The sequence below is a fragment of the Gekko japonicus genome, unplaced genomic scaffold (genome assembly GCF_001447785.1).
Source record: "Gekko japonicus isolate JY-2015 unplaced genomic scaffold, Gekko_japonicus_V1.1 scaffold906, whole genome shotgun sequence".
In the NCBI taxonomy this organism is placed as follows: Eukaryota; Metazoa; Chordata; class Lepidosauria; order Squamata; family Gekkonidae; genus Gekko; species Gekko japonicus.
The window spans coordinates 231,523-245,975 of record NW_015166451.1 but is presented as its reverse complement, the minus strand read 5'-3'; the positions used below and the strand labels follow the sequence as shown (position 1 = coordinate 245,975).

Here is a 14,453-nt window from a genome sequence, read left to right as displayed (position 1 = left end):
GAGGTGGGTGGGGCTGAGAGAACTCTGACACAAGCTGCTCTTTTTCAAGGACAGCTGTGCCAAAGCTTGTGACTGACCCAAGGTCACCCAGAAGCTGCAAGTGGAGGAGTGGGGAATCAAACCCGGCTCTCCCAGATTAGAGTTCGCACACTTAACCACTACACCAAACTGGCTCTCAACACCAAACTGAAGGGACTTCAGCAGATACAATACCATAGAGGCCACCCTCCAAAGCAGCCATTTTCCTCCAGGAGAACTTATCCCTATTATCTGGAGATCAGCTGAAATAGTGGGAGATCTCCAGGCCCCACCCGGAGGTTAGTTAGACCAAACAAGGGGAAAGCACAGTGTGCCAATTGTAAAAAAAAAAAAAAAATGAACATTGCGAATGCAATTAACAAGTCTTCTACCAATGTCTTTAAATAAATATTTTGAAATACCAAATGAGTGTAGAGTCTTAATGTATACTCAGTCATCAAAGTTTTCTTACACCAACTCCAAAAGTATTTAATACAAAGTCAAAAGCTCCAAGCCAGAGTTACAATGTAACACATAAAGTTCCCAAACTCTCAAAAATGCAACCATCATGAGCTATAAATCAAGGTTACAATGTAACACGACAAGTTCCAAAGTTCTCAATATGACAAATTTATATAACAGGTCAACAACTGGAAGTTATGCGGCGACACGTATCCTAGGTATAGAAGCATGTTTCTATCCTCTTTTTCAAAGCTGCGGAGACCGACCCCCACCTGGCAACTCCGAGGCGGGTGGGCCAGGGGGGCCCTGGAAGGATTGGGGAGGCATTTAAATGCCTCCCCGTGCCTTCCCCAACCTGTCCAAGGGCCGGCTTGCCCGGACTCCCCACAGCCGTGGGGCGCCCAGGCAAGCCAAGGGAAGGCATAGGATGTGGCCTAATAGGTTAATGAGCTGTGCTGTCAGGGTGTGGTCTAATATGCTAATGAGTTTCTGCTCTTGGATGTGGCCTATTATGCTAATGAGTTCCTGCTGGGCTTTTTCTAAAAAAAAAAAAAGCCCTGGTCAGAACCAATGCTTTAGGAAATCTGTTTCGACTAGTAGCCTCCTGGCTATCAAGCGCTTCAGTGCAGCATTTCAGTCCTCCCACCTGGAGGTTGGCAGCCCTAGCTGAGAGTTGGGTAGGGCTGAGAGAGAGTGACTAGCCCAAGGTCACCCAGCGAGCTTCCATGGCTTCAGTATGAACATAACATCATGACGGAACTGAGGAGATCCCATACTTCTTTCAACGCAGGATCTCCTCATCTCTATGAGAAAGGATCTCCTCCAAAAATGGGCTCTATTTAGGGTTGCCGACGGTGGGGTCAGAAATTCCTGGCAATTCAGTGGTGCAGCCTTGGGAAGGGCAGAGTCTGAGGAGATGAGGGTGCTCGGCAGAGATGTGAGGCTGCATGGTTGGCCCTCAGAATGTGCCTTTTCCTCCAGGGGAACTAACATCTGTATTCTGGAGATCAGGCGTAATTCTAACAACATTAAGAAGAGCCCTGCCAGGTCCCTCCAGGCTACCAGCAGGGGGGGACCTACCAGGAGCAGGAGGGAGGTCCAGGCTACGTCGCGCCAGCAATGGGGTGACACCACTTCTGGCATGTACTGGAATTGACGTTATCACATCGTGATTCCTGCTTTGGAAATACCTGGAGACTTTGGGTTGGAGCCTGGGCAGGGCAGTGTTAGGAGAAGGGAGAGACCTCGCCCAGGTATAATGCCATAGAGTCTACCCTCCAAAGCAGCCATTTTCTCCAGGAGAACTGAGCTCAGAAGCCTTGTTTTAATCTTGGGAAGTCTCTAGCCCCCTACCTGGATGCTGGTGACCCTAGATTGGAACCTCTTAAAATTTTGTGGAACTTCCCATCCTATGATTGGATCCAGCTGCGCCTCCCATGGCAGCCATTTTGTAGTCTTACCTCTAGGGTTGCCAGCCTCCAGGTGGGGCCTGGTAGATCTCTGGCTTTTACAACTGATCTCCAGCTGACAGGGATCAGCTCCCCTGGAGAAAGGGGCTGCCTTGAAGGGTGGACTCTATGGCCTTGTACCCTGCTGAGGCCCCTCCCCTCCCCAAACCCCACCCTCTCCTGGAACCACCCCCAAAGTCTCCAGGTATTTTCCAACCCAGACCTGGCAACCCTACCCACCACTGCCTGTTCTCAACACTGCCCACAGGCTCAACAAGGCTGGGAGGCCCTTGGTCTTAGCAGTATTTCTTTATTAGAAAAGTGAGCCGCCCTTCCAGTTAGAAGTTGTTCTGAGTCTGTGGGGTGAAGACTCCAGCCCACACCATCTTTTATCTCTTCTTCCTTATGACTGTGAAATTCGGTCCAGCTCTCAAAGCCTCTGCCAGGGTTGCCAGGTCCCTCCTGACCACTGGCAGGGGATTAGGGGGAGGTAGAGTTGCCAGATCTGGGTTGGGAAACTCCTGGAGATTTAGGGACTGAGCCTGAGAAGGATAGGGACCTCACTGAGGTACAATGCCACAGAGTCCACCCTCCAAAGGATCCATTTTCTCCAGGGGAATTGATCTCTGTAGTCTGGAGATGAGCTGTAATTCCAGGGGATCCCCAGGTCCCACCTGGAGGCTGGCATCCCTACATTGTGATGTCGTGGTGACGCTCTGGTATTTGGGCGAAAGCTCTATGGTAAAAATGGTTTCTACCGTAGAGTTTTTGCCCAAGTACCAGAGCAATGCCATGACATTGCCAGCATGATGGTGTCACTTTCACTACACGCCAGATGTCACATCGCCACATTGCCGGCAATGGAGGCCTACGTCTGTCTCCCCTGCTAGTAAGTCCCCCCCCACCGGCCAGCTGATCAACAGTCAGGGTGGGACCTGGGGGTGGTGGCAACCCTAAGACAGTGTATAGAAGTCAAGGTCTTCCCCGATGCTGCCTCCTGGCACTGGCATTCAAAAGTTTGCTGCCTCTGTATATGGCTGGAAGTTCCCTTTGTTATCCAAGGCTAGTAGCTTGTGATGTACCAGCCATGGGCCAGCCAGAGCTCAGCAGCAGCAGGGACTCCTCGGAAGAAGGAGGTCAGCTGGAGCTCAGAAGCAGAGACTGCTCAAGAGAAGTGGACTCCTCAAGAGAAGAGGAGCTTCATGTGGCCAGCTCTGATGCAGCAAGTGAACCTCAGTTAAGCATTAGCAGTCTACCAAGCTCACCTCCACCCTTTGAGCGCTGAAGGCAATGGCTAAGAAGGGAGCTGCAAGAAAGACGACAAAGTGCTCAGCTCCTGGCCCGTTGCCAGCTGCTTGCTGATAATGTCTTGGAGCAGGTACAGAGTTACGTTTCAGCCGCTGGCTGCTAACAAGGCTCATTAGCGGATGCCTATAAAACCAGCTCAGGGAGTCTGCTTGTTTGTGGAAGCAACAAATCACTCTGCTAGACTCAGTGACCCCAGCTCTTGGACCTACCTCACCTGTGTGACCTTGAACCTTGTATGAACCCCCTGTTTGAGTGTGACCCTTGGACCTTCTGACTACACTCTCTGGACAACCCCTCTGGTAATGGCTCTCTGGCTTGACTCTTGGGACTGGCTTGACTCTTGGGACTGGATTTTGGACTCTGTTGTGTGGTTCTGGATGGCTCTAGCTTGCCCACCTGACCTGCCACATGACAGTACCTTTCCTCCATGAATCTGTCTAATACAAGGTTTCCAAATAAATGTGCCTAAGACCTCAGCTTGACAGCCCAATTTTCTAAAATGGTTTGTGAAGTAGGCCCTACTGATTTAAATGGATCTTTAGGAACATAGCTTTAATATGATTTTGGAACATAGAGTTATTTGATTCTGTCACTAGATATGGTTATACACATTGTTAGGGGATACTAAGCGCCAGACTCCTCAGAGAGTTTGTTTTATTAACCGAAAACAGATTTTTTGACTCTGTTTCAAATCAGTCTTTTAAAGTGCAATTTAAGCTACCCTCGGCTATATTTTATAGAATATGAAAGTGATCCATTTGGTTTCCTCATGTTGATTTAGGGAATACGTTGCTATTTCTTCCTCATTAAAAGAAACAGTTAAAATGAGATTAAAGGAGAGAGAGACAGAATAATCTGGAGATTAAAAAAGCAACAGAAAGAGAAAAGAGGGGGGGAAATAAACTTGTAGACAGATGACAAAAAAACGGCCAGTGGATGTTCCCCATGTCCCTTCAGTTACTCCTGTATTTGTTTGTATATTTGGAAAAAATAATTAAGGTAAAGAGACAGAAGGAAAATTAAACTGAAACTTTGTGAAGAACCATCAATTTCTGAAGCTGCCTCAAGGTGCCGTACTATAAAGGGGTTCGGTCAACAGCTGCCCCTACCTAAGCTTTCTGTGTTGCGGTTCCTGCCTGGTGGAATGGCCTGCCGGAGGGGGGCCAGCTTGCATTGCTCCAGAGAACATACAAAATGGAAATGTTCAGAAGGACATTTGTATAAATGGAGCAGAGTTGCAATAAAACAGAATTATTCAGGGGGGAATTTCCATAAAGTGAATAGGACTGTTGTTTTAACGTCTGTGGAAAAAAATTAAGCACTTTTTTTTTTGTACTGCATTGATTATTGGATGTATTATAATGTTATTTCATTGTCTTCTAGTTTCATTACATTATGAGTTGTGTATATATTATACTGGCCTGCTTACCATTTTTAAAAGTCTTTAAATCACCCTCAAGGCTCAATGATGCAAATTATAAAAACCAGAGGAAAACGTTATTCAGGTTGTAATTTTTGCCATCAGATTGGTTACCTCTGCTGCTCCTGCTGTCGACGTAATGCCGGCCACATGCAAGAATGTTTTCAATTTCATTTTTGTCCTACTACTCCTCCCAAAACTCTAACAAAATCATGCTGGAATGGTCCCTGTTCAACACTGGATGGACAAGACATGACAAGAAAATGGCGGGAGAGACCTACTGTGATCCACAAGCACAATACCGGGTCAGGGAATTCCTGATTTGAGAAAACACAGAGTGGATCTACAGATGAGTAAAAATGATAGATGACCCAAAAGTAACAAGCCAGTTATTATCAGACAACAGGGCAGCCTTGTGTTCATTTCACCTTACCCTTGGGCCCTGGCTTCCATCTCGTCCTGCAGGTCCAGATGGTCCCATGACACCCTGTGTCGAAAACATTAGCACACCAGGTAATGTATTTCTAAACACGCATAGATTCAGATGTTTTAAATAAGTGCTGGAGAGGTATTAGATCACAGATAGTTAAAGACCTCTATAAAAGTAACTGATTAGCACAGGGGTTACCTGTATGCCAGGACGACCATCTTCTCCCTTTTCTCCCTTTTCACCAATTGGTCCCTGAGGATGAATGATCACAGAGTTAAGCAAACAAATGGTTTATTAGTTGCTGTAGATTTTCCGGGATGTGTGGCCGTGGTCTTGGCATTGTAGAACCTGATGTTTCGCCAGTAACTGTGACTGGCATCCTCAGAGGTATAAACACAGAAAGATGGTGAGAAGGTGTCAAGTTGAGAAGAAAATGGTAGGTAGGTCATTTATATCTACTCCAGAAGGTGGGGTAGGGCTGAGTCATTGTCTTGTAGGAGTTCCCCCAGGCTATGGACATGCTAATGGAGGAGCTTTCCTGAGGAGGTTCTTTTGTTTCCTGAGGAGGTTTCCTGCTTCCTGAGGAGGTTGTTGAAATTCTAATCTTATCTGTAGTGCTATTGTCTGATCTAAAGCCTATTTTGTTTTTCAGGACAGGAAGCCATGTCTTTATTTCCTCTTTTCCCCATTACATTCTCCATGGTTTATTTCCTCTTTTCCCCATTACAGAAATGTGTTCCATTCGACAAAATGTACAAAACCATCTGCTACAGATTTCTTTTGGGAAAAGAGCTAAATTCGAGACCAGTAACACTTTAGAGACCAACAAGATTTTCATGATATAAGCTTTTGAGAGTCAAAGATCTTTTTATCTAATGAACAGAGCTTTGCCTCTCGAACGCCTTCTTCCTTGGAAATTGTGTTAGGCTCTTAGGTGTGAATGGACTCAAATCCAGCTAGTCTACTGCAGACCAGCACGGCTACCCTCTGAAAGTATCGAAGAAGAAGAAGAAGAAGAAGAAGAAGAAGAAGAAGAAGAAGAAGAAGACCACTTGGCCCCTGTGGCCCGGGAGGTCCTTGAGGGCCAGGAGCTCCAATTTCACCACGTGGTCCATCCGGCCCCTAGAACGACAGTCTAGTAGTCATAAACTGAAAATCCTCCGAACAAACAACGCAGCAATTTGCACCAAATAAATGCACAGGATCTACAGATCCAAACAGCACAACAAGGCTTGTCAAGCTGTGCATTATTGCAACTGAGCGACCACGGTTCAAGCACATAAGGATCAAAGATGACTGTTTGAACTCGTGGATTTGCTCACAGATGGAGAACGGTGCCAGTGGCAGAGAAGAAGAAGAAGAAGAGAAGAGATTGGATTTATACCCCGCCCTTCACTTGGAGTCTCAGAGCGGCTTCCAAACTCCTTTCCCTTCCTCAAATGTAAATCAAATGTATATAGGATACACACATTTTTAAAAACATTCAGAACCTTTCAAAAGTGCAAATATTGGGCCCAGTTTGTTTAGCCCTTTTTGTGAAGCCATTGAACAGGTAAGGATATTCCAGTTCAGCAATCTTGAAGCTTTTTTTTTCATACGATCGAAAAGCAACAACAGAATTTCCCTTTTGTGTGACATGAACACTTGGTCCAGTACAGCCCCAGCATCATAATGGGGCCCAATTTGTTTAGCACTTTATGCGAAGCCATTGAACAGGTAAGGATACTCCAGTTCAGCAATCTTGAAGGTTTTTTTCATACGCCCGAAAAACAACAACAACAGAATTTCCCTTTTGTGTGACACTAATGCTTGGTCCAGTACAGCCCCAGCATCATAATAGTTTCCAGCAAGATTGGAGTCTCCATCCCAATCAGCTTTCCTCTCCTGAAGAAGACTCTCTAAAGATGAGGGAGATCCTTCCTGACAGGTCCTCATCTGGATCCAGAGCTCAGCCCCCTTTTCCCTCTCCTTTCATTCTAAATGGGATATACAACCTTTTGGGTCTGGAACAAGGGTCACTGTGGGCGTGGGGGGAGGTATTTGTGAATTTCCTGCATTGTGCAGGGGGTTGGACTAGATGACATGGAAGTTCCTTTCCAACTATGATTCTATTATTCTAACCTGCTTTCTACAACTTTGGAGAGGGTCTGTGGCTCAGTGGTAGAGCATCTGCATGGCATGTAGAAGGTCCCAGGTTCAATCCCTGGCCTCCCCAAAGGACCAGGCAGTTGGTGATGTGATGTGAAAGACCCAGGGCTATTTTGGGGCAGGAACGCACAGGAACGGAGTTCCGGCTGGCTTCCAAGTTGACCACGCCTAGCAGGAACTCATTAGCATAATAGGCCACACCCAACAGCAGACACTCATTAGGATTGGCTACATTAGGGGTGTGTGGCCTAACATGCAAAGGAGTTCCTGCTACAAAAAAAGCCCTGGGTTTTGACAACAAACAAGGTAAGCAGAATAAGAAGCAAAAGGTGGGTGTGGCTGGATGAGCACACTTCTGGTAACATGGGGGTGTGGCCTAATATGCCAATGAGCTGTGCTGTCATGGGTGTGGCCTAATATGCTAATGAGTTTCTGCTGTTGGGTGTGGCCTATTATGCTAATGAGTTCCTGCTGGGCTTTATCTACAAAAAGAGCCCTGGAAAGACCTCTGCCTGAGAGCCACTTCCAGTCTAAGTTAACAGTACTGACCTTGATGGATTGATGGTCTGATTCAGTACAAGGCAGCTTTGTGTGGGTTCGTTGTTTTATTTAAAAACAACAACAACAATGCTTTAACTGCTGTGGTGTGGAGAAGGCCTTGGCTGCCATTGGTTTAGTACCTACCGGAAGTCCTTGAATAGAAAGTCCACTTGGCCCCTGTGGCCCAGGAGGTCCTTGAGGGCCAGGAGCTCCAATTTCACCACGTGGTCCATCCGGCCCCTAGAATGACAGTCTAGTAGTCATAAACTGAAATTCCTCCAAACAAACAAAGCAGCAATTTGCACCAAATAAATGCACAGAATCTACAGATCCAAACAACACAACAAGTCTTGTCAAACTGTGCATTACTGCAACCGAGCGACCACCACAGTTCAAGCACATAAGGATCAAAGATGACTGTTTGAACACGTGGATTTGCTCACAGATGGAGAATGGTGCCAGTGGCAGAGGATATGCTTTGCACACAGAATGTCCGAAGCTCAGTCCCTAGCATCTCCAGTTAAAGGATCTCAGGTAGCAGATGCTGGGAAAGAGATTTCTCTGCTGGAGACCTTGGAGAGCTGATGCCAGTCATCCTAGATGATAGTCAGCCAGATGCATCAATGGTCTGATCTGGTGTAAAGCCGTTCATATGAAACATATTTCAGTCCTAGGGATCCGTGCATAGCGATTCTTCCATAGAAGTCCTTATATTTTTAGCTACCCCTTCTCTCTCTCGTGTAAGTACTATTAAAAGATTCTAGAAATAGCTTCAAATATCCACTATATACAACTGGATAGATAACCCAAGGCTGATTCCAGGTTTCTGGGCAAAGGGTGCCTGGGCCCCCCCCCTGCCCCAGTTCATATCCCCTTTCTGCCCGTATGCATGCCCCTCTCTCAACAGCAGCCTACGTGCCCTCCCCCTACCACCCCCCACTGTCCATGTTCTCAGCCACACAGACACCCTTCCCCAGCAGCACTGGGGGTACAGCCACCAGAAGCACTGCGGCTGTGTGTCACTCACACACCCTTCTCCCGGTGGGGCTGGGCAGTGCATACAGTTGGAAGCATGGATGGCAGGAGGTTGGAGAAGGCTGGGGAGGTAGGAGGGGAGGATGGAGATGGGAGGGGGCTAATGACAGTGGATTTCACTGGCGACCCTGGGCCTCAGCAGCTGTACTGCTTTATGATATGCTGATCCCAGTACTGAGACAGGTGCAAACCAGATACAATTGAAAGCAAGTAAAAAGTTCCAGGGACCTTGGATTGCACCACTAGCAAGTAGAGTATAATAGTTACCTTTGGACCATATTCACCACGGTTACCCTTTGGACCTCTGAGGCCTGGTCCACCCTGCAAAACACAATTCGCACTGCATGAAAAGTAGGTCCTGCTATCCACAAAGTCCTCCCTTTTCATCGTTTCTAAAATAAAACCCCAAGCATTTATACCCATCATCTGATTTAGATAGGGTTGCCATCCCTCCGATGGGAGCAGGGGACCCCAATCTGCTGCAGCCCCGAAGAGCTCTGGCACACCCGACGTGTCTAGCACAATGACGTCACCCGGAGGTGATGTCATCATGCTGGGCATGTCGCACGGGGGATGCTCTAGCATTTGGGTAAAAACTCTATGGTGACTCTCGGCAGAGGACTGGAGCCCCCCGCCAGCAGCCAGGTAAGACCTGACAACCCTAGATTTAGAAAAGCCTTGTTGATTCAAGACCTCATCAGGTAAGGTCAGAAGAGTGTGTTGTAGTGGTTAGAATGCCAGACTCTGGCATCTGGTCATCCTCTGCAGGAAACGGGATACTGGAGATGGACCATTAGTGTGATCCAGCAAGGTTCATCTTGTGTTCCTAACTAGGGCTGCCAAGTCCCCCCGGAGGCCCGTTCCCCACCGGCGGCGGATCGAGCCCCAGGGGGAACCCCGCCCCGACGTGCGCGTCACCAGGAAGTGACGTTAGGATGCCGAGTACGCTGGGGGCGGGGCCACAACCTTCGGAGGGAAAACTCTATGGCGTCCTAACGTTACTTCCGTGCATGCGGTGCGTGCGCGCTTTGCGTGCATGCTCCAGTCGCCACCTGGGAGTCCCCCGCTGCGGCGACTGCAACGACTTGGCAACCCTATTCCTAACACTATTTCAATGAGGGCAGATTTAATCCTTGACTCCAAATGCTAGGTTGGATCCCAACCAGGGTTTCGATGGGCACAAGGAGAGCATGATTTTCCCACATAAGGAGAGCATGATTTTCCCACATCCCCCCTTCTGTGGGAGCCCAATATGTCCCCTGAAATCAGGAAAGGGAGGCAGGAAAAAGTGAAATTCCTCCTGCCTACAAAAACACTAACTAGGATCCAAGACATGTTGGCAAACGTAATTGTAATCCTACATAATTATAAACTTTTAAATCTCATCTAATTAGGTGAAGATGATAGTAAAGCTCAAGAAGGTTCTGTTGTGACTAATAACAGACAGAGCTCCTCCTCTATTTTATTTTCTCAGACCTGAACCCGGGCCACATCCTAGTACAACACTCCAAACACTATACCACAAAGCCATTCACTTCGTCCTGCACATCACTGCACCTTTTCATAACTTTTAGGAGAATGATGCTAGCTAAGTATGTCTCTTTCACCTCATTCTTAACAGTTCTTCTCCCTTCTGGGTTTCAAGCTACAGCAAAGTATGGCAGTCAAGTAGTCTGGGCATTTGACTCTATCCTCAACAACTGCAATTTAGTATCAAGTGACAAATAGGATTACTACCCTTTAATAATGGATATTGGATCCATTGGGTTGCAAATCCAACTAACAAACATCAAATCTTCAAACTCTATAGAGTATTATTATCCAGTTTGAATTCTGTCCCTCCCTCCAAGAATTCAAACTTGGGTGACAGTACTATTTTATCTTCAAAACAGCCCAACCCTCATGGCTGAGAGAAGGATGGAACCCAGTTCTACACCGGGGTCCCCAAACCTTTTGAGCCTGTGGGCACTTTGGGAATTCTGACATAGCATGGTGGGCCCAGCCACAAAATGGCTGACACAAAATTGCAGCTGCAGGAAGCTAAGCCAGCCACAAAATGGCTGCCACAGCTTACCTTTGGTTGTTCGGTGAAGATTCTTGTGCTGTGGTGGCAGCTGCTGCCAACGCAACGTTCTTAAAAATCTGCATAGCCAATCAATTCTCCATTGGCCAATCAGAAGCCTTGCTCGGCAAAAGACCCACCTTGCCACACCCACTTTTTAAAAACACTTGGTGGGCACCAGGAAAGGTGCTGGCGGGCACTATGACATCTACAGGCACCACATTGGGGACCCCTGCCCTATTCTCTTCACCACGATTGCTCTATGATTAACAGAACAAAGGAACTGAGTTCTATGTATGTTTGGTGAACTATCACCGCAGCACCAGGAAAACTAAAGTGGTGACTCATACAAATGCAGTACAATATGCGACCTAATGTACTTTAATTATTTTCTTTAGGATGTGATTGGAAAGTAAGGATCCAGGACCTACAAAACTCCTCAAACAAAACTTTGTGTCAAAGCAATAGATCCTCTTTAGTTAAATGGAGTTCATTTTAATGTCTCGGCTCCTGAAAAAACTGTGTAATTTGGTAGCTTGCATCAGGGTCCTTCAGCATAGTTGAGCCTGTGGACACTTAGGGATCCTGAGAACAAGTAAGAGCTCACCACCATAAATTGGCTGCCAGGGAGGGGCATGGTCAAGCACAAAATGGCTGCCGCGAAGACTGGGGTCAATCACAAATTGTTGGGAGGCTGCAAGCCAAGCATCCCCCTGTGACACGTGCAGCTCTTTCTGGATGGGTCCTCTCTACAGACACAAAGATGATGCCACCTACAGTTTTCTGAAGCAATTCCTGTTCCAGCGAGGTAGAGGAAGGACAGGACTGGCTCTTTGCTTTAAGGAAGAGGAGGAGGAAGAGGGCCCCAGGAAACACAGTGACAGAAAACATGGCAGGAACAGGTGCCGCACTAGGGATCAGTGGTTTACATAATACAATAAAGCCCTGTTCCCAGCCCAGGAGAACCAGAAACAGTGACATGGGGAAGTCAAACATGAAGGAAACCTTACCGGCGGCCCAGGTGGACCTTGAGGACCTTTGCTGACTTCAGAACAGGAACAAGCATGAGGAAGGGCGGAGCAACTTTCTTCATCTCTCTAGAGACAAAAGGGGGGGAGGAAGAAAGAAATATAATTCCTGACACATCATAAAGTTCAATGACAGAATTAAGAATCGAGAAGCAAAGCCATTCTGGTCGTGACCACAAGATCCCCATGCAGAAGCAGAAGCTCTAAAGTGCATCTGGTGCTCCACTCTTTATGGAGCTCCCCCATTCTTTTTTATGAACAGGCAAGTGCTATGAACAAATGACAGAGGAACAGATATGCACATTGTGCTGTATGCATGTGCTGTCAAGTTGCAGAGACTTATGGTGACCCTAGCAAGGGGCTTTCAAGGCAAGTGAGAAGTAGAGGGGGTCTTGCCACTGCCTTCCTCTACAGAGACTTCCTTGGTGGTCCCCCATCCAAGTACTGACCTGGCTTAGCTTCCAAGATATGATAAGACTGGGCTATATACTATACCATTCCACATGCCCAATATATACATTTTCACAGGGAATTTATCTCCATTGAGCGGGAATCCCTGCGTGTTAACGGTGCCTACTACATATGAACATTTGGGTGACGATTCCAAAATATATTTACAACTATTAATTACATACTGTTAAAGAAGAGCTTTAAAATGGAGCCTTACCAATCCCGGAAGTTCACAGCATTTATCTCGATTAGCCCACGAAGTGGTACAAACGATATCGAACATTTGCAACTGGAACTGGTTTAAAAACAGAAATATAAAGTGAAACGTAGTTAGTATTCAGGGGGGGAAATGAACAAAATAATCTGTATAGATGCTTGATTATTAGGATGGATATTCCCATCTGAGTGAAATCCATACAGCCAAAGAAACTGATAAACTAATTTCATGAACACAAGAGAGATTTAGATCTAGGGAGGCAGGGTTTCCAGACAGCAGCTCCCTGTGTTTTAAGGAAAACTGCTTTTGAAACAGGGGTGAGTTTCAAAAGCAGTTTTGTGATATGGACCCAGGGGTACCGATCTCTGTCATCTGGAGATAACTGTAATACCAGGAGGACATTGCCAGACCTTGCCTGGAAGTTAGCAAGATACGGCCCAGAAGCCAACTATTTAAACAAAACAAAAAAGGGAAAATATTTCACTTGGTCAGGGCTTGTACCTCAACAACTCTTTGGATCCAGCCTGCAGAACAGAAATGCTGAATTACCACTACCGTCATAGGAGGAATTCAAAGATTTGCTTTCCCTGCTAGCATATTGGTTATCTAGGGTTGCCAGGTCCCTCCTGGCAGCCGATGAGGGATCTGGGCAGGACTTACCAGGAGAAAGGGAAAGGCCCAGGCTACAGTGCCAGCATCACACAGGAAGTGATGTCATCATACCAGCGACTTCTAGATGACGCTCTGGAATTTGGGCAAAAACTCTGTGGTAAAACTGGCTTCTACCGTAGAGTTTTTGCCCAAATGCCAGCGTTGCCTGGAAGTCACTGGCATGATGACATCACTTCCTGTGGCCCAGGCCTTCCTCTTTCTAATGGTAAGTCCCCCACACTGGCCAGCTGATCAGCAGCTGAGGGGCAGGGACTGGCAGTGGGAGACCCCACCCCTACCGGGGGTCTGGCAATCCTATGGTTATCACTTGTAAGAAAAATCAAGGCAAGCTGCAAAATCTCAAGGATCTCACAAGGCTGTCTAACTGAGTAACAATAATGGCAAAAGAAAGTTAATAACTGGCTCCCCCAAGTATTCTGAGAAATGGTGCAAATGCTAAGAATTCTCTGTTACCCCAGCCCACCAATACAATTTTCAGAATCCTTAGGGAAACGGAATGACTGTTAGCCAATGCTTCTGCAGATATGCCCTGAGAGGGAAGGAAAAAGAAGACACAGACATTCAAACATTAAAAGTAGGTCTTGTAGATCGGGGTTAAAGGTGGGCCCTGGGTCTGAGAAGGGTACAGACTATTAAGCTAAAGGCTATGAATGTCAATGCCTCCCAACAACAAAGGGATCATTGTTTAGTAAACTCAGCTGGAATTAGGAGGAGAAGCCCAGGTCACATTTTAAAATCAGAAGAATGGCTGATTCAGCCTCTCTCAACTCAAATGTATTAAAATATTTTTTTTAAAATGTTGCTAACTGGTTTGTGGGAAAATATAATACCACATAGGATTCTTTGATTAATTGGTTCTAATTTATGCAATGGAAGAAAATGGGGACATGTTGTTTTGCATACACAGATGTGAATCCAAGAAGATATATCAACCAATGCACAAGACACCGTACGTTTTTACAGTTCCCGCCCCCAAGCATGCACACATGGGATACATTTAAGTCAATGGAACATTCTTCCAGTTCATGATATTATCACACTGAGGTACGACTTCTAAATAAAGCTGCCTGTTCTCACGCACATTTTGGCCATGTCTCTGCAGTAACAGATAGCAGCACCAGCAATTTTAACAATGGTTTTCAGAGGAAATTGTGACAGCTGCAGGGATTCTTATTCTAGCCCACCTGTCAGAGACTGGAGCTGGTGGATAATTTT

The 14,453-nt window shown here is 46.5% G+C and overlaps 1 protein-coding gene across 1 annotated transcript in view; it reads right to left on the bottom strand.

Annotated features, from left to right (window-relative positions):
- COL14A1 (collagen, type XIV, alpha 1) overlaps positions 1-14,453 on the bottom strand; it is a 193,140-nt gene that overhangs the window by 37,766 nt on the left and 140,921 nt on the right. Inside the window, exons 34-39 of the mRNA XM_015412024.1 lie at positions 12,567-12,644; positions 11,882-11,968; positions 9,077-9,130; positions 7,919-8,014; positions 5,285-5,338; positions 5,090-5,143 (exon numbers count right to left, since the gene is read on the bottom strand). Coding sequence (XP_015267510.1) covers positions 5,090-5,143; positions 5,285-5,338; positions 7,919-8,014; positions 9,077-9,130; positions 11,882-11,968; positions 12,567-12,644 — 423 coding nt within the window. The remainder of the gene's footprint in view (positions 1-5,089; positions 5,144-5,284; positions 5,339-7,918; positions 8,015-9,076; positions 9,131-11,881; positions 11,969-12,566; positions 12,645-14,453) is intronic.